Source organism: Elephantulus edwardii, unplaced genomic scaffold, assembly GCF_000299155.1.
Source record: "Elephantulus edwardii isolate Elephantulus edwardi_28Jun2011 unplaced genomic scaffold, EleEdw1.0 scaffold00110, whole genome shotgun sequence".
Classification (NCBI taxonomy): Eukaryota; Metazoa; Chordata; class Mammalia; order Macroscelidea; family Macroscelididae; genus Elephantulus; species Elephantulus edwardii.
In genome coordinates this window covers 1,092,017-1,112,632 of record NW_006399860.1, presented here as the reverse complement: position 1 = coordinate 1,112,632, position 20,616 = coordinate 1,092,017, and the positions used below count along the sequence as shown (strand labels likewise).

General features: G+C 39.2%; 1 protein-coding gene across 1 annotated transcript in view; it reads left to right on the top strand.

Moving 5' to 3' along the window:
* The first annotated feature begins 100 nt into the window (after window positions 1-100).
* CAMSAP2 (calmodulin regulated spectrin-associated protein family, member 2) overlaps window positions 101-20,616 on the top strand; it is a 154,573-nt gene continuing 134,057 nt past the window's right edge. The window contains exon 1 of the mRNA XM_006892113.1: window positions 101-239. Within this exon, the coding sequence (XP_006892175.1) occupies window positions 101-239 (139 nt within the window). The remainder of the gene's footprint in view (window positions 240-20,616) is intronic.

The window sequence follows — 20,616 nt, the reverse complement described above, 5'->3', positions numbered from 1 at the left end:
TGGTTTGATCTCGTCTCTCCTCCCCTCCCGACCCCCGCGGCGGCGAGGCCACACCATGTGAAGGTTAGCGCCTGGACCTCCCGAGCCGCCGCCGAGAAAGATGGGGGATGCTGCAGACCCCCGGGAGATGCGAAAGACCTTCATTGTTCCAGCCATCAAGCCCTTTGACCACTATGATTTCGCCAGGGCCAAAATCGCCTGCAATCTGGCCTGGTTGGTGGCCAAAGCCTTTGGGACAGGTAAGAGCTATCTTCTTTTCGCCCTTTTGCTTTTTAGGATGTGCTCATCTCCAGGTTTTGTTTCCGATCATCGTATTCACCATGCGTGTCGTCTTGTCCTGGTTCAGGGCATCTGATGGGCCACCTTAGGAAGGGAAGAAAGGAAAGAGAAAGAAATTGAAAAAGCAAGCGTGATCTTAAAAGGAAGGATCCTTGAATGTCGGCTGAGATTTGGCTAGACTTCTTTGATTAGGGATCCAAAGTGTTTTGTTGGGTTTTTGTTCCCCCTCTGTCAGCAGTCTTGTCATGTTTTTCACATAGACTGGTTTTCATTTGTGGTATTTTCCACATTGTGTTGCATACATTTTCCTCTCTGTCATGAGTGGGATCATACCCCCAAGAAATCCGAGTTTATTTCTTTATTATTAGAAGCTGGATGTAGTACCATATTTTGACATTGGTGGTGATGGCTGCTCTTCAGGCTCCGTGGGATGTAAGGTGACCTGTGGGGAAGTGCTGTATTAGTTTTTGCTGTCTTTTAGCATGTCTGAAGATAGACTTCAAGCTCTATTAAACCAGTTCTTTTTAAAACCAGTATTTAGCTTGCTGGCTGTAGGGAGCTGCTTTCATTTGATGATGTCAAATGATACATTTTTTTTTTTTTCCAAACAGTATTCTGACTTAGTAAATTTAAGAGAGGCAAACTCCTTGCTTTGGATTTTTAAAAAAAATATAAAATAGTTTTTTGACGGTGAGTGCTGTTAGCACAGACGTTGTAGAGAGTACAGTAGCATTGAAACACTCCTGTTACCTCGTCTTTGTAAAATAACAGGAAAAGGGCCTCCTGTTGCAGTTCCTTAGATTTTGCTTTGTGGAATGCTAACAAATTAACGTTATTTTTGTTTAAAGATTCTCCTGTGTGGTAATTTTTAAGAGTAAATTGCAAAATTTCTTTTCCAAAGGTAATGAGTTTTGGATACACGGGATCTTTGTTGAAAAGTTTTGTAGTGTTTACAAACTTTTCTCCAGATGTTAAAGACAGTTGTTTTTTGGTTTTTTTTAGAAGACGGCTTATTTCCCATTTTATGCCTATGAAAATATGTGGGTAGATGCTGTAGTTTTGTCTTAACTGCTCACATTTATATGCAGCCAAGCCTTTGCAGGACTTGCACCTTTTATTAAGTAGCAAGTGAATCTTAATGTTGGAAAAACTGTTAGTCTTGACACTGATACGATTTTGTTTATGATAAGATTAATTTTATTTGAATTTTTTTGTCTTGATATTGAAGTAGGAAGATACTACAGGTTTTACAGCTGACATTAGGATTAAACCTGTAACAGTTACTTTGACATTGTTTCAATTTTAAAGATTTACTTGGAGTCAGATGTCTAGGGGTAACACGAAAGAGGATAAAGTGTTACTTTAAAGAAAAAAAAGTTGCATTACTGACATAAGCCTTTCATTTCAATTTAAGTAGAATACTGAAGATCCATTTAAAGAGGAAATAAAGGATATTTAACTGTTTATAAAAGATGAACATTTATGTAGTAAAAGTAATGTCTGCCAAAATGGAAAGGAGAATCACAAACATATTTTGTTTCTTTCTGAAATTGAGAGAGTACTTGTAGTACCAATATCTAAATTTTGCCCTAGTTTCTTCACAAAAACTATTAACCAGAAAATGTCCTCCTTTCTGGCTGATATGCAAGCCAAGTTACTTGATTCTGTACCACTTGTTGAATACACATTGAACCCACTTGAATAAGAAAGGAAGTGAAAGGGATCTATCCATAGAATCTGTGATCTGCCAGACATTGTACTATACTCACAAAACTATAGGTTTGAAATTCACCAGGATTCTGTGATGTGCATGTTCACATTTCCGATTTTAAACAACAAAGGGAATCCAGTACGGAGAACTTAAGTGCTTTTCCTACTAAGATACACTAAGTAGCTGAGATGAGTTTTGATGATGAAGCCATTATATATACGCCTACTGCTTAATGTTGTTGTGTGCCATTCCAGTTGGAACCTACCCTATTGACCCTCCTGTAGCTGACCCTCCAGCGGTTTTTCAGAGGCCATAAATCATATGGGAAGAGATTGCCTGTTCCCTCAGAGGAATGGATTTGAACTTTTTGCCTTTGGGATTATAGCACAGCTTAGCACTAGGCCTCTGTAAGTGCTTAATAACTCTAGAGCTCTCTACAGGTTAATAAGTGGCTTAATTTATTCCTGCATATATTGTCAGTATTTTTCTGATTTTGCAGAGGTGGGATCAGGTTCAGAGAGATTAATTTACCAAAGATTAAACATCTAGCAAGTGGTGGGTTCTGTACACTAGCTCAGGTTTTTCTTACTGATTCTGAGCTTGTTGCTTTTCACACTGTACTGTTCTGCAAAGTAATCCCTTTTTTTCCCCTCCAAGTGTGGAAAATATGCAAATAGTACATGCTAAGTAAAGGCTTAAGTGTCTTTTTTTCTTTAAAGAATGGCAAGATTTGAACCTGCTCTTGTACGTAAGTTAGATGATCATTGTTGCTACTTGATTAATTAATTACTTGGTTAATTTGCCTGAGTAGTTGGAATATATCAAAAGCCCATATTCAAAATAGAATGACAAACATAAACTTAAGAGAGTGGTCTTTATCTTGGTGTCATTGCTATGGAATCAGCATGGACTCTTAGCTCATCCTATATTGGGCTTCCAAGGCTGTAAATTGCAAAAGAGGAGACAGATCATGGTAGATTCAAGCCACAAGAGAAGCTTGACTTTTGAATTAATTCAGCTTAACTCTGTGGGCTGCACCACCAGGGCTCCCTAAGAGAGTGACTTAGTAATGAGAAATTAATACACTATTATTGGTTGGTGTTTGTTTTTTTGTGGCTTTTTTTTTAAATCATCAGTTTTCTTTTTTATTGTGGTTTTAATGAGAGCTTACAGAAATATTGAATTTTCATTCATGTGTTGTTGGATGTTTATTTAGATGGAGTTGGAAAGGTTCTAATTTCTTCTGAGGGAAGTATTTATTTGCTGCAGTGAGCAAGTGTGCTGTGAAGTTTAATTGTTGTTGTTATGTGCCCTTGAGTTGGAACTGACTCATAGCTGACCCTCCAGCGGGTGTTTTTTGGTTGTTGTAAGGAGCCTTCAAGTTGAGCACAACTCATAGTGACCCAGTGAACAACATATCTGAAGCTTGGCCTATCCTGTGCCATCCTGATCATCTCTGATATATGTGAGTCCATTGTTAAAGTCACTATATCAGTTCCATCTGGTTGAGGAGCCTTCTCTCTTTTGCTCACCCTCCACCTTTCTAAGCATGTTTTCTTTTTCCAGTGAATTACCTTTCCTGACAACATGCCCAAAGTATGTGAGATAAAGTTTTCCCATCCTTGCCTCTAAGGAGCTTCCTCTTTGCACCTTCTCTAGGATAGATGTATTAGTTCTTTTAAAAGTCCATGGGATATTCAGTACTTTTAACTACAGCTCAAAGGCGCTGATTTTTTTAAATCATCTTCATTCATTGTCCAGTGGGTTTTAAGAGACTCTAAATCATATGTGAGCTGTTTGCCCATCTTTCTCCAGGGGAGTAACTCATGTATTTGAACCACCTGTCTTTGGGTTACCATCTTTAGGATATGGTAACATTTCTTCTTGGACAGTAAAGTTTAGGATCTTCAGGCACTGATTTAGTCATTTCTGTCTGAAACTTTCTAATGTTTGTTATATTAAGAAGTAGTCAGTTTTAAAACTGTGATTTGAAAAGCCATTTAAAGATAGCTAGAAAGTAGGGGGAAGATTTCCTCAGCTTGGAGTTTTATGTCAGGATTTTTTTTTTAACCATTTTCTTCTCTTTACACTAAAAACGTATTTCATATTCTCCAAATAACCCAAATCTTAATATTTTACTTTGTGGAAGAATGCAAACAGGATTTTACATAAAGAATAAATTTGTGCAGATGGATTTGAAATGCACACCCTAATTGCTGTAAGTAAATTGTAAAAGAAGTTAAACCACATGTGCTGTCCTGAGTTCTGACCACTGACCCAAAGGCCGTGCTTCTCTGCCATTTTGAGTCCATCAGCCTCTCCTTGGGAAAAAAATGGCCCATCTCCTCTCATGCAAATGACATCCTTGAAAACCCAATGGACAGGGTCAGTTGAGAGTCATTTCTTTCAGTGCCCATGAGTTTGTCATATTTTAACAGTTTAACCCACTTAAGCAGTCATATTACTGTGTTTGCTTTCCGTGTAGTTGTTTTAAATGCTTTGTGTAAAATGGTATGTACAGGATCTCTTTTGACACTCACTCGTCCTTAACCAAATTCTTGAACTTGGAATTCTTAGCATGGGCTTTAAGGCCCATATCTTAGTCTCAATTAATTATTTCAACCTCATCAACTGTTATTGCCCTTCTTATGCCATTGAGGGAGCTCTGGTGGCCTAGTGGGAAGAAGCTGTGCTGCAGTCTCCTCCCTGTGATTTACTGCTCCAGAAAACCCATTGGAGGGTCAGCTATTGAGTTGGTTCCAACTCAGTGGCACACAACAATATGCCATTTAGTTTATCAAGATAAAACTATGTGCTATTATAAATATACCTTGGTATTTTCTCTGTCCATTCATTTGCTCATTTTCAAAAGCCTACGTTAAGATTTTGTGTTTTTATTTATATGAAAATTGTGACAGCAGTGAGTAAAATTGTGGTTGAGGGAGACTATGGGTAGAGTCTTTGGAGAAGGGTACTGTGTTTGGTAGAGTCGGTGAAAAAAAAAAGATGATCCTCAATGGGATGAATTGGCACAGTGACTACAAAAATGGGCTCAAACAAAGCAATGATTGTAAGGCCGGTGCAGTTGACAGCAGTGTTTCATTCTGTTTTGTTTAAGGTCATTAAACTGATGCTGTTGTGTACCATTGAGTTGGAACTGACTCATAGCTGTCAGTCCAGGGGGTTTTTAGGGGCAGTAAATTGCATGGGAGATTTCCCCATCTTCGTGGGGAGCATCTGGTGGATTCAAACAGCATGCCCTCATGTTTTCAGCATAGCTCCTTACTGTTAGGCCACCAGAGCTCCCTACAGTCACAATGAGTTGGAACTAACTCAATTGTTCTTTTTGTTGAATACCATCAAGTTGGAACTGACCCATAGCTGATCTTTTGGCTGGTTTTCAGAGGCAGTAAATTACTCAGGAGGAGATTGCCCATCCTCCTGTGGAAGCAGCTGGTAGATTGGAATCAGGTGCCTTCGGGATTGCAAAGCAGCTTCTTTACCAGTAGGCCACCAGAGCTCCCTGGGACATCATTCTTGGAAGGGTAGAGGGACAGCATAGGAGAGAAAGACCCCACGATGAGATGGATTGACTCAGTGACTGGCAAAATGGAAGTCTGTCTGTTGGAGATGATGAGATGGGCTCAGGATAGGGCAGGATTCAGAGCTAGGCAACTTGATGGCACGTAACAACAACAACAACAGCAATACTTACTGAGCAATTACTATTTTAACTCTATGTATTTTTATTCTCATGACATAGATTGATTATTCCGTCTTGTTAAAAGCTGTTTACTGATACATTGACAGTTTGAACCTGGGAATCTGACTTCAGTCTCTGCTCATAACCATTATACTCTATGGTAGAAGTCAAAAGACTAGAAAGGGAGCAAAAGGTAGAAAAATGTTGAGGAGACAAGACCCACTGCTACCTAGTTGATCCTAACTCATGAAGACCTTCTGTCAGGTGTTTGAGGGTATAAATCTTTATGGGAGGAAAATTCCCATCTTTCTCACACAGGGCAGCTATTGGATTCCAACCATCAGCCTTTTAGCTAACAGCCCTATTGTAGATATAATAATCCCTAGTATTTTGAAATTGCTGAATTTGGGGTATATTTGAGTGGTTTATATGAAAAAGGACTATAGAAGAGGATGATGTTTCCTGAGATTTCAAGAAGGATGAGATTACTGAGCTTTTGAGATTTGATGACTATGAAAATAAATTGTGATTCTTTTGACAGAGAAAGAAGTTGCAAGGGAGACGTATCTTTGTTTATTGAAACCTCGAAATTGATGTGCTAGCCAGATAGATTGAGAAATTCCGTGAAATAGACAGGTAGACAATTAGATCTAGAATATGAGTGGAAGTTTGAGGCTAGGAAGAACAAGTCAGCACCATCTGCATGGAGTGGGATATTTGAAATTGGAAGTACAGGTAGAGAAGAAAACTGAAACAGAACCTTTGGTGATGAACACTTAAAATAAGGGTTGGACAATGGAGAGTGGTGAAGAAAAGGAGGAAGAATTAGAGCAATCGGAAAATTAGCAAGAGAATGAGGAAAGTATTTGATCACTACTAGAGCACTGGTTAGAGGGAGGAGGAAGTTTCAAGAGGGATAAGTCTAATTAACAGTGTCATATGCTTCCGTTTTAAATGCTAACTTTCTTGTAAGAGTTTACAGGAAATAAGTATATAACTAGAGTCAACAGATGATGAGGATGGCACAGGAAAGAGCAGGGTTCAGGTCTTCTGTTCTTAGGGTTGCTGTGAGTTGTACTCAACTCTGGCACCTAACAACAGAGTCAAGCACACTCATTGTTAACTAGTTGGAACCAGCGCATAGCTGACCCTTGTAGTAGATTTTCCAAGAATATAGATCACATGGATGGAGATTGTCCATCTTTTTCCCATGGAGCAGCTGATGGATTCAAAACGATCAAGAGGCACCACTTTTAGCAACCCAACTCCCTATCTACTATACCACTAGAGCTCCTTTTTGTAATTGGAGTTCAGGAAATCAAGACTTGGGACTGGTTCTTCCCCTTTCAGCTATGATTGATGGAACGGAATAGACCAGAATTTTTAAGTTGTAAGTATGGTGTTGTGATGTGCCATCAAGTCACCCGCAGCTCATAGCGATCCTATGTACAGCAGCTCTGAAGCGTGACCTGTCCTGAGCCAGTCTCACTCACTTCGACACACCTACCCCCATTTCCCCAGTTACTGTATCAATCCATCCCATCCAGGGTCTTCCTCTCCTGCACTGTCCTCCTATTCTTCTGAGCATGATGTCCTTCTCCTAGGATTGGTCTCTCCTGGCCATATGCCCAAAGTATGTGTGACAGAGGTTCAAAATCCTAGCCACTAAGGAGAAACTTGGGTTCACTCTTTTCCAAGGCAGACCTCTTTGTTTTCTTGGTGTTCCATGATATGTTCAAGACTCTTCTCCAGCATCGTAACTCAAAGGCATCAATTCTTTTTCTGTCATCCTTAGTCATTGCCCAGCTCTCTGATACATAGCAAGTAATTGTGAAGACCATGGCCTGGATCAGGCGCATGTTGGTCTCTAGACTGACATTGTTGCTTCTCAGTAATTTGGAGAGGTCCCTAACAAAAGATTTTCCCAGTGCACTTTGTCTTTTGATTTCCTGACTGTTGGTGCCAGAGTGTTGATTGTGGAGCAGAGCGAGCTGTAATTGTTAACAACCTCAATCTCGTCTTCATCTGTTATGGTGCTTGCTGCCAGTTGGCCCAGTCGTGAGAATCTTTGTCTTCTTGATGTTGAAGCTCAATTTATATTGACGACTACAGTCCTTGACCTTCTGCAGCAAACGCTTCAGGTCCTCCTCAGTTTCAGCAAGCACAGTTGTGTTATCTGCATGTATAACATAGGTTGTTGGTGAGTCTTCCTCCAATCCTGATGCCACATTTTTCCTTATAAAGCCCAGCCTCTTTAATGATCTGTTCTACATGTAGATTGAACAGGTATGGAGATAAGGTAAATTGTAGGTATATATTATAGAATAACTAGAACAGGAAAAACCACCAATTGATACCCTGCTAGAAGTTTACTCTACCTCTTAAGTGACAGGGGCGACATTCATGTTGCACAACCATCAAATCCCTTCATCTTTAAAGTTGGAAGTAATAGTATTCCTTCTTAAAAGATGGTGGCTGACAGTATGTCCCTGAATGTTTGTCACTGTCGACCCTCCTGGCGATAATCCAGTTTCCCGCATTAGGCTTCTGAAGAAGTTCATTGCACCTCTGCTAAGATTTTTTTCCAAGGCTTTGGGGTTTTTTCGGTTACCATGTTGATACACTTATATTTTACAAATATATTTTCTTCTGTAGCTGCATTGGTCAGGACTGAACTGCTTTGAAACCTTGTAGGAAATATAAAAGCCATGCAACCTTCGCCTCCCTTTTACTTTTGTTCTAGCAAGATGTTAGCAGTCTTGATCATAGGTTCTTAATAGTTTGTTTTTTGACACTTACATCATATGTAGGAAGAGAGAGATCAGAAAGGGAGAGGTCACTTGCAACCACAGTGAAAGAGGACTTCTGTAATGGAATTGGTATTTAAGCTAGACCCGAAGGAAGTCAAACTAAATGGAAAATTGTCATTGTAGGTGGAGGCAGTGGTTGGGTGCAAACACGGACTTGTGAAATCTAGGTAGTGCTGATGAAACAACATAGATCAGTTTGGTTGGAGAAGGTTTATGTAATGAGGTCATGGAAGAGCCAGCTGGAACAGTAAAGTGGGAGAAAATTGTGTCAAGGGCCAAGTTAAGAAGTTTGGCATTTATTTAGTAGATAAAATACCCTGAGCACATTGGATTAAAAAAAGAGGTAAGCCTGACTAATACTGATTAGCACCTTATTTGTACTGAGTGCCACGAATTCTGAGGATTTGATAGACATTATTTCTTTTTATTATGAAAATAACTCTTTTTTTAATTTTTTAATGAAAATAACTCTTAAAGTTATAACAACTCTTAAGCTATACCATAGTATTTTATTTCCTCTTCTAAGACGGAAGCAGGATTTCCCAACCACAGAAGTATTGGGCAGTTAATTCTTTGTTGGAAGCTGTCTTGTGTATTGTAGGGGTTTAGTAGCATCCTTAGCGTCTGTCTCAACTGTTAACAACCAGAAATGTCTTCAGAAGCATAATATCTCCTTGGAAGAATAATCACCTCTGGTTGAGAACCACTGTGAAGATTGTAAGAAACATTTGTTGGTGTAGCAAGGTTTTTGTTACACTGAAATACAAACTAATGTACCTAATGATTTAAAAAAAAATAATAGAAAACAGTCTGATAATTTAGAACTATGACAGTATGTCTTTATAATTGAGGAAACAGGTTTAGAAGGGTGTACTTGACTGGGAATAAAAAAGTTAGCAGTTCTAATTCACTGGCTGCTGTCTCAGAGAGATGGACAGTCTTCTGTAAAGATTTACAGCCTTGAAAACCTGATGGAGGGTCGCTATGAGTTGAAGAGGAATTGCTGGCAGTTGATTTGGTTTGAGCAGGTTGATCATCTAGCTAGTAAGTCATGGCGACTTGTTGCTGTGAAGTCAGAACAGACTCATGACTGATCCTGTAGTGAATTTTCAGAGTCACTTGGGAAATTACAGCTGATGAATTCAAACTGCCACAGAGACTCAGCCTCTGGTTTAGCAGTGCAACTTTCTACAAACTAGGCCACAAAAGTTCTCCAGTTAGCAGATCATGTCACACCTGTCACGTCATTGTTGTGGAGTCAGAACTGTCTCAAAGCTGACCCTCCAGTAGGTTTTCAGAGACTATAAATCACGTGGTGGAGATTGTTCATCCTTCTTTCAAGGAGTAGCTTGTGTATGCAAACCAGCCACCTTTGGCATAGCAAAGCCTTGCTCATCAGGCCACTAGAGCTCCCTAACTAGTAGGAAGTAGAACTAAAATTAGAGTCTAAGCCATTATGATATTAAAATTTATATATTAACCTTTATATTATACATTTCCTGTAGTTCATTACAAGTTTCTAGTACAATACTAGAAACAAAGGCACGCAACCTGAAAATATCTTAAACGTAGATCTTAGTGTTTCAGATTTACAAAGTACATATAATTTTTCTTTGGCAAATCTTTATATTTGATTAGTTAAGATAGAAATGAAAAATCCCTGCAACATTGGTACTTTACTTTGGAATCCTTCTCCTCTTCCTCCAGTTGATTTAGTCTTCTTTATACACTTTTCTTTATGAACATATTTATTGGTAAGTTACAAATAATTGTGTTTAAATTAATTACTATGCACTTATTATTTGTGAAAAGCTTGTTTTAGTTGTAATAATAATAGTAGTAGTAGTAGTTGCTTTCATTTATCCCATTTAGTGTGTTTTTTCCCTTTTAAAATGTTGACTTTTCATTAAACTATGATTTTGAGGAAAAGGTTTGTACAGTAGTGAATTTCTAGTCTTTTTACCAGTTTTAACCTTCTTTTCTGAGAATTTTTCTAAAATATTCTTTAGTTCCTCCACCTGCTGAATAGACATAATAAAAAATAGTTGTGTATCACTTTGTGTTCTTGTAAAGAAAAACAGTTGTTGTTGTAGTTGTTGTTATGTGCCATTGAGTCGCTTGAGACTCATAATGACCCTATGTACAACAGCCCTAAACCCTGCTCTATCCTGTGCCAATCGCACTGCCTCTGACACACCCATCCCTATTACCCCAGTCACTGAATCAATCCACCTCATAGAGGGTCTTCCCCTCTTGCGCTGTCCCTCCACCCTCCCAAGCATGATGTCCCTCTCCAAGAACCTGTCCCTCCTTACATGTCCAAAGTATGTCAGACGAAGCCCCAGAATCCTTGCCTCCAAGGAGCAGCCTGGTTTAACCCTCTCTAGGATGAATTTGTTTGTTTTCTTGGCAGTCCCTGGTACATTTAATACTCTTCTCCAGCACCACAGCTCGAAGGCATCAATTCTCCTTCTATCCTCCCAAGTCATTGTCCAACTCTCTGATGCATAACAAGTGATTGCGAAGACCATAGCCTTTATCAGACGCACCTTAGTCTCCAGAGTGACACCATTGCTCTTCAGTACCCTGGAGAGGTCCCTAACAGCACACTTTCCCATCGCAATACATTTTTTTATTTCCTGGCTACTGGTGCCATGAGTGTTGACTGTGGAGCCAAGCAGACTACAGTTGTTAACAATCTCAGTCTCTTCGCCATCCATCCTGATGCTGCCTATTGGTCCAGTCGTGAGAATCGTTGTCTTCTTGACATTGAGCCTCAATCCATACTGAAGGCTGCAGTCCTTGACCCTCTGCAGCAAGCATTTCAAGTCCTCCTCAGTTTCAGCAAGCAAGGTTGCATCATTTGCATAATGCAGATTGTTGATAGATCTTCCACCAGTCCTGATGCCACACTTCTCATAGAGCCCAGCCTCCTGGATAATCTGTTCTTCAAACAGGTTGAAAAGGAATGGAGATAGGACACATTCCTGGTGTACACCTTTCCCAATTTTGAACCATGCATTGCTTCCTTGCTCTGTTCTGACGACTGCCTCTTGGTCCAAGTATACGTTTCGCATTAGAATGATCAAGTGTTCTGGGATTTCCATTCTTCTCAGAGTCAGCCACAGTTTGTTATGATCCGCACAGTCAAACGCCTTTGCATAATCAATGAAGCACAGATAGACATTCCTCTGGTATTCCCTGCTTTCAGCTAAGATCCATCTAACATTAGTTACAATATCCTTAGTACCAGGACCCCTTTTAAACCCAGCCTGGACTTCTGGCAGTTCTCTGTTGATGTGCTGTTTCAGTCGTTTTTGGATCATCTTCAGTAGAATCTTGCTTGCATGTGAAATCAATGATATTGTTCTGTAGTTTCCACACTCTGTTGGGTTAACCTTTTTTGGAATGGGAACAAATATAGATCTCTTCCAGTCCGTTGGCCAAGTGGTTGTTCTCCAGATTTCTTGGCACAACTTGGTGAGCACATCCACGGCAGCATCTGTTAGCTGAAATACATCAATTGGTATTCCATCTATTCCTGGGGCCTTATTTTTTGCTATTTCCTTCAAAGCAGCTGAACTTCTTCCTTCATCACCATAGGCTCTTGCTCATATGTTGTTTCATGAAATTCTTCTGTGTCTGCCAGTTCCTTTTGATACAGTGACTCAGTATATTCTTTCCATCTTCTTTTAATACTTCCTGGATAATTTAACATTCTGCCTAAAGCATCCTTGATTATAGCAATTCTAAGTTTGAATTTGTTCTTCAGTTCCTTGAGCTTAAGAAATGCTGAACGAGTTCGGCCCTTTTGATTTTCCGACTCCAGCTCCTTGCACATTTCATTGTAATATTTTGCTTTGTCATCCCGTGCTGCCCTTTGGAATGTTCTGTTTAGCTCTTTAGTATCTTGAATTCTTCCTTGTGCTTTGGCTTCTCTGCACTCCCTTGCAATCCTCAGTTTCTTCTGACATCCGTTTTGGTCTTTTTTCTCTCTTCTGTCTTTGTAATGACCATTTGCACTCTTCCTGGATGATACATTTGACATCCTCCCACAACTCATCTGGTCTTCGCTCCTTAGTGTTCAGGGCCTCAAACCTGTTCACCTGAGATGGTTCTGAAATGCAGGTGGAATGAATTAAAAGTTATATTTTGGTTCCCGTGGACTTGGTTTCATTTTCTTCAGCTTCAGCTTGAACTTGCATATGTAGTTGGTGGTCTGTTCCACAATCAGCTCCTAGCCTAGTTTTCACAGCTGATATTGAGCTTCTCCAGCGTTTTTTTCCACTGATGTAATCGATCTGATTTCTATGCATACCATCAGGTGCATTAGAAAATGGTCAAATTTGTCAGTGTTATACTTAAGCTAATTTCAGGTACCTAGTTCCTCTTGGTGGAGTAATCTATAGCAAATTGCTCTATTAACCTTAATCCACATCCCAGTGGTCGTTCACATCCACTAGCAGTTCCTTGGGAGAAAGGTGAGCAATCACCTCACCAGTTTAAAGCCTCAGAAACTCAGTGGAGGTGTCTCTGAATTGGTTTTGACTCCACAGCAGTGAGTTTTGAGTTATTTCCCATTGTGGAATAGAATTACTATATTTCTTAAAATTACTTGAAGTTATTTAAGATATTCTTTATATTAAAAACATTTATCTGTATAATCCAGGAAAGGTGCAGTAGGAGTTCAAAACCCTCCAACTCAACACTATAGAGTTGGATTTGACTCAGAGTCACCTTTCATCTTGTTATGAGGCTGTAAATCTAAAGAAAGGCGGCTGCTGCTGGAGACATGTAGCCTTTGAAATTGTAGCTCACCTTGCTCCTAACTCTGCCATCAGAGCTCTCTGAGATGGGCATCCTGAGATGCTATTTGTCCTCTTTACCTGACTTCTCATTCTCTGTCTTCTCTTTCAGTTACATTTGAGTAAAGAGGTTGTTGAGATGGGAAAAGATATTTGTTCTCTTATTTGATTTGTGGAACTGTATATCGTAGTAGAATGGTAGAAATATTCTCCTGCCCCACTCCCCAGTTATTGCCCCTTCACTTAAAAAAAACAAACGTTAGGGATTTTGATTATAAGCTTCAAAAATTGACTTTTTGATGCTTAAAACCAATTTTTGAATAGGTGAGAGGTAAAGATTTCAGGATTCAAATAGTATGAAAAGGTCCCATTCCCACCCTATTTGATCAGCTGCTCAGATAAAACAAAGTATTATCCTTAGGAGGCTGTTTTTCAAAATGTCTCTTGCAAAAAGTATAAAATACACTGGAACAGGAGTAAGAATTATGAAGGTTGAAACCTTCTGGAAAGTGACTTTGTTCCAGCTTAGCTTGAATTTGATTGGCAACAGTAGATGTGATGAGAATTAGATAAATACAAGATAAGACTTTGTAACTGATCTTATATGTAGAAGGAAAGATGAGGTTATGTGAAGTGTGATGATTGAGTCTGTTTTATAAGAAAATAGAATGAACAAGAGCCAGGGTAGGGCGTGTATGTTTGAGTGTGAATGGCAGAGATAGAGAGTAGCATTGAAATTTAGAAACATCTAAAATGATGGGATGTGCTTTAGGCTTTTGGAAAGTCGTGTGTGTATCTCCAAGGATCTGAGGAATGAGAGATATTGGTGGTAATTAAAATTAAGAGAGTAGATAACTATTAGTCACTCTGAGAGAGATGATAGCTTGGGCATCCTGGAAGAATGCCCAGATTTAAGGCTTACTAAAGAAAGGAGTTCTGGATTGTGAGCCAGGAGGGGGGGAAAGAGAGATGGTCCCCTCCTATTAAGATTTTCATCCTTAAAATGTCAGGGAGGCTTGCCATGTCAAAATTGACTGATGGCAATAGGTTTTGTAGTTTAAAGGAAGGTCAGCAAAGGAGCCAAGAGTAAGCTGAGAGGAAGAAACAAAACCTAGTGAGTGTGGAAAAGGGCATCGTGCCTGGAAAGGTTGCGGGTCTCAGAAAGAAAAGACCCTCAGTGAGATGGATTGACGCAGTGCTGCAACGGGGTTTAAACTTAGCAGAGATTGTAAGGATGGTTTGAATCAGGAAGTAAGAGTGGACTCGAGTGTATCAGAGATCATGAGGATGGCACAGGGCAAGGTTCAGATCTGTTGTTCATAGAGTCACTATGAATTGCAGTTGGCTCAGCAGCACCTAACAACTATGAGTCAGAGACCACTCAGTGGCACTTGTTAGCGTGTGTGTGTGTGTTGTAGGTGATGTGTACTCCTGCCTAAAGGCTCTTACTACCAGGCTATCTCTCTATCATGACTTCTTTATTTATTAGCTGGGATACTTCTTCAAAAAGAAATTTCCTTTATTAAAAACTTGTTACCTTAAGTGCCATGTGGGAAATGACATTTATTCATGGGTGTCCTCCAAATACACTTCCAAACAAGCCAAGGTCGTGGAACAGAAAGACTCACTGACCAAATTAGAATTTAACAAGGCTTGTTAAAGCAATTTAAAATGAGAAGCAAAGAGAAAAAGAGAGGAGGCACATTAATACATTGAGAGGAGTGTACAAGCAGTAGGAGGTATCGCACTCCTTGAATCCTGTGAACACAATGTTCATATGTCCATTTTTTTCTTTATCTTACATTATCTTTCTGAGGGTATGATTGTAAGGACCAGGGCTGAAGTTTCAACAAGGGAGCCAAAGTGACACACAGATCAGTGATACACACTTGCTCTATCAGAAATAAGGACAGACACAAACGTCAAGAAAACAGATTCTAACCCTACACCGATGGGCAGCATCATGATAGATGATGAAGAGATTGAGATTGTTGTCAACTTCAGTTTGCTTGGCTCTACAGTCAACACTCTTGGTACCAGCAGCCAGGATATTGAAAGAAGAATTGCAGTGGGAAAGTCTGCTGTCAGAGACCTCTCCAAAGTTCTGAAGAGCAATGATGTCAGTCTGGAGACTAAGGTGCACCTGATACAGGCCATGGTCTTTGCAATCACTTGCTATGTATCAGAAAGCCAGACAGTGACTAGGAATGATAAAAGAAGAGTTGATGCCTTTGAGCCTTGGTGCTGGAGAAGAGTGTTGAATATACCATGGACTTCTAGGAGAACAAACAAGTTCGTCCTGGAGAAGTGTGAAGCCCAGCTGCTCCTTGGAGGCAAGGATTCTGAAGCTTCGTATGACATACTTTGGACATGTTGCAAGGCAGGCTCAGTCCTTGGAGAAGGACATCATACTTGGGAGGGTGGGGGGAGGGACAGCACAGCAGAGTTAGATGAGATGGATTGATTCAGTCACGGGGTAATGGGTGAGGATAAGTGTGTTGGAGACAGTGAGATTGGCAAGGAGTAGAGCAGGGTTTAGGGCTGTACACAGGGTTGCTATGAGTTACAGGCGACTTGATGGCACATAACAACAACAAATCACAGGGAGGGGATTGCCCATCTTTATCCCATGGAGCACCTGGTAGATTCAAACCATGTGAGTTTGGGATTGCAGCACAGCTTCTTACCACTAGGCCACCAGCATTCTTTTTTTGTGTGTAGTATCATACAAACTTGTCTGTCTGTATTTGTATAGTATTATGCATATTTAGTGTGCATGAATATTTAGTATATTCTTAATGTGTTGTGAACATTTAGCACCTAATGCCTCATATTAGGTATCTTTTGTTCTTCTGTCTTTGTATCTCGGTTTAACATACATATACCCCAAAGCAGGCTCATTGTCACTGAGTTGGTTCTGACTCATAGTGATCCTCTATTTCATTTTTGAGGCTGCAAATCTTAATTGCCCATTTTTCTCCCAAGGAACCACTGGTCGATTGGAACCATGGAGACTTTTGGTCAGCAGCATGACATGTTACACCTTATGCCACCAGAGCTCTTACCTATTCTCAAAACCCCCCCACAACCTCATTGCTGTCTATTAGGAGCCAACTCATGGCTGACTTGCCAGCAGGTTTTTCCAAGGCTTAAATCTCAGGGGATGAAATTGCCTGTTTTTCTACCTCCGAACCACTGGTGGATTTGAACTGGAAGAGAAGCACGATCTTTGGGTTAGCAGCAAACTCCCTACGGACGGTGCCATGAGAACTCCCTACATAGGCTTCTTGTTAGATGCCATTGAGTACGACCTATAGCAACCCTACAAACAACAGATCTGAATCTTGCCCTGTCCTGAGGATAGGACATACATCCTGACATACTCAAGCCCATATGCTAGTTCCCTTTATTTAACACATTCTACAGATTCTGTGTTTACATACTTAAAATACCTTGAAAAATGTCTCCTATTTTCTGGTGGCCTAGTGGTAAGAAGCTCTGCTGCAGTTCTGAAGACGTGATTCAAATCTATCAGCTGTTTTACAGGAAAAAGGTTGACTGTCTCCACCTGTGTGATTTACTGCCTCTGAAAACCTGCTAGAGGGTCAGCTGTGGGTCAGTTCTGCCATGACGGCACCCAACAACCTCATACTTAAAATATCTTTAAAAATCCCTCCTGTTTTCTATAAACTATAGACTTGACTCATCTTTTATAGTGGAATTAAATAGTTGCAAAATTATTACTCTTGGGAAGGATCCAGCAGAGACTTGAATAAGTTGGTAATGATGGGCCAGGTCCAATGGTGATTGACTTTATAAAATATAATTTATATATATATAATTATGAAACACAATATGAATGGTGTGAAACTCAATGTATATCAATTTTATGAACAAACCAATGTAAATTTTTTTAAAAAGGCAAATAGCAAAAAAAAAAAAAATTACTACTCTTAAAGAGAAGGATCAGTACACAATAAGACATTATAATTAATCAATGGCAATTAATGCTTATAAAAGAAAATTCCCATGAATGATTATATTTTAAAAAAATCACTATGATTTGTAAACTTTTACTCAAACTGTACTTTTTTTGTGTTTACTGGATTTTTTTGGTTTTGTTTTTAAAATTTTTAAATTTTAAAATTTATTTTCATACAGTCATTCATATACATTATATTTTAAATAATTATAATTCATCAGTACCTTTTATAACCACTTCTCATTAAATCCTCATAACACCTTGTATATTCTTTCAATCCCACCCATCTATACACTAATCTCTGCTGTTCTGGTACTTCCCCCCCACATTTCTCCCCTTCCCTTTCTTTATTTGAACATACACTCTGTTGCAGGTTGCTCATTGCAGTGGACACACTGTCCTTTGATCAGTTCTTCTCAGGTTGATCCTCCCTTGTCGTGACCCTTTACAGTGTTGTAGTTGTGTTTTGTAGTTACAGAAGCCTTCCCCCCCCCCCACACCCAGTTAGATTTATTCTCAAGTATTTCATCTTGTGATTGGCTGTTGTAAATGTTGCTGTGTTTCTTGATTCCTTTTCTGTGTTTTCTTTGTTGCTGTAGAGAAATCCAGCTGATTTTTGTATGTTGATCTTGTATCCTGCCACTCTACTGAATTGGTCTACTGGGTCTAGCATGTTGTTTGGGTTTTTTTTTTGTTGAGTCTTTAGGGCTTTTGTGTACACTAGCATATTATCTGTGTATAGATATATTTTTACCTCCTCTTTGCCAATTAGGATACTGCTTATTTCGTTCTTTTACTGTATTGCCCTAGCTAGGACTTCCAATACAGTATCGAATAAGGGTGGTGATTGTGGTCATCCTTGCCTGATCCCTGTTCTCAAGGAGAATACCTTCCATCTCTTCAGTTGAGAATGCTGTTGGCTCTTGGTTTTGCTTATTTTTGGATTTTTATTGTTATGTTTTGTAGGGTTTTTTTTCTTAAAGGTTTTGGAAGCAGGAGTGGCATCCACTTCCTAAATAATATGCCTCGGGAAACTCTGTGAACTTTGATAAATGTTGATAGTTGTAGAGAGACTTCAGGAATTATGTTTGTAGAGTGACTTTGAGTTGTGCTGGACTCGAAGGCAATCAACAACAACAGCAAAGGTTTTAGATCTCTATGTGGAATTGCATAGGCTGGTTGCTTTCAGGATATGGAGACCAGTAAAAGTCCATTTTTTTCTCATAGGACAGGGGTAAGAGTGGTGCTTTTAGCTAAGTTCAGAAATGCTGTCCTACGTGCATTGTATTATTTGGTATTGAAGTGGAGAGACCGAAGTTTTAATCAGAATCTTCTATGAAGGCAAAGCTTTATTTATGTTTGGGTGTACTTTACATTCTTTTGGGAGCTCTAGTGACATAGTGAATTAGGGAGTTGTACTGTTGACCCAAAGGTACATAGTTCAAATCCACCTGCTCCTCATAAGAAAAATGAGCAGTCTCCTTTCTCGAGATTTACAACCTCTGAAAACCACTGGAGGGTTAGCTGTGGGTTGGCTCCTACTTGATGTCAGTGAGTTTGAGGTTTGTTGTTTTAGTTATGTTATTTTAGTAACTACGTGAGCACTGTGTTCCAGTCTCTTCTAGGTACTAGGGATGTAAAACCAAGAAGTACATTAATCTTCTCAAGGTTAGATTATAATTGGAGGAGACAGACAAAAACACTAAACATGAAAATTATGGGACAGTAACTTATAACGAGAAGTAAAATAGAATGATTGATCCCTGTGGTCAGAGAATGTTACCTTTGAGTACTTTGAAGCTGAAATCTGACTAGTAAGACTCAGTTTTGCACAGAGAGGAGGGGACATTACAGGCAGACATAACAGCTAGTGGACAGGCTACAAGATGTGAACTGACATTAGAAAGTCTGTCTTGGATGTCTGTAGTATAGTGTGGGGCATAGTAGATGGAGTCAGAGTAATAATAGTAATGGGGGAGACACACCAATGGAATATGGAGAAAGAAGAGGTTGGTAAAATTAACAACTGCACATAGCTCTTGGAGATTATGTTGTTACATGCTATTGAGTTGAGTATGACTCCTAGCCCACCCTGTGAACCACAGTTCTGAGCCCTGTCCTCCTTTGTTATCCTCTTTATCTCTGATGTACTTTAACCCATTACTGTAGTCACTGTGTAAACCCATCTCATTGAGGATCTTCCTCTCTTTCTACCTATCCAAGCATTATTTCCCTTTCCAAAGAACAGCTCCTCTTAACAACGTGCCTAAAGTATGTGAGACGAAGGTTCACCATCTTTGCCTATAAGGAGCACTCTGGCCTGTACCTTATCCAAGGCATAACTATATGTTCTTTTGGCAGTCTCTGAAATATTGAGTACTTTTCACCAACACCACAACTCAAAGGCATTGGTTCTTCTTCTGTCATCCTTGTTCATTGTCCATCTCTTAGACACACAGCAAGAAATTAAAAATTAAAAAGACCATGACTTAAATCAGTCACACTTTAGTCATAAGACTGACATCATTGCTCTTCATTACTTTGGAGAGGTCCTTGACAACAGATTTTCCTGTGTTCTGATTGCTTGACTGCTGATGCCAAGGATGTTGATTGTGGATCCAAGCAAGATGAAATCATTGACAACTTCAATTTTTTCGTCATTAGTGCATACTTATGAATAATAGATTCTCCCACCTCACCTTCTCCTCATTCTTCTCAATAACTTTTTGCCTCAATAGATTTGTCTATTATAGATATTTCACTAGGATAACATAAGGGGTATCGTAAAGTATTTATTTGTGTCTGATTTATTTTATTGAGCATAATGTTTTCTGGGTTCATCAGAACTTCATTTGTTTTTATACCAGAATCATTTACTGTACAAAATGGTTCTTACCTTTTTAAAAGATTTTTTTTTAAAAAAAATAATGTTAAAGTGAACATTGGTAAATATTTACTGTCTCTGTCCTGTCTTTCAACTCTTTTGGGTCCATACTTAGGGACTGGAATTTCTGGGTCATATGGTAATTCTGTTTTTAACCATTTTTAAAGGAATTGACAAACTGTTGTCCACAATGACTGTCCTTTACATTCCTATCAGCAGTGTGACACTTACACTTGTTAATTTTATTTAGTAATAGTTATCATGTTGTAATATGATGTGATACTTCATTATACTTTTTGATTTATATCTCTCTAATGGCTAAAAAATCTTTGCCATTTGACAAGCGGTTTCCTTTTATTACTGATAACTATGAATTTTTGTTATTTTTATTGACCTTTTTTTTTATCTATTGACTAATTTTCCTTTAAAGATCTCGGGCTCA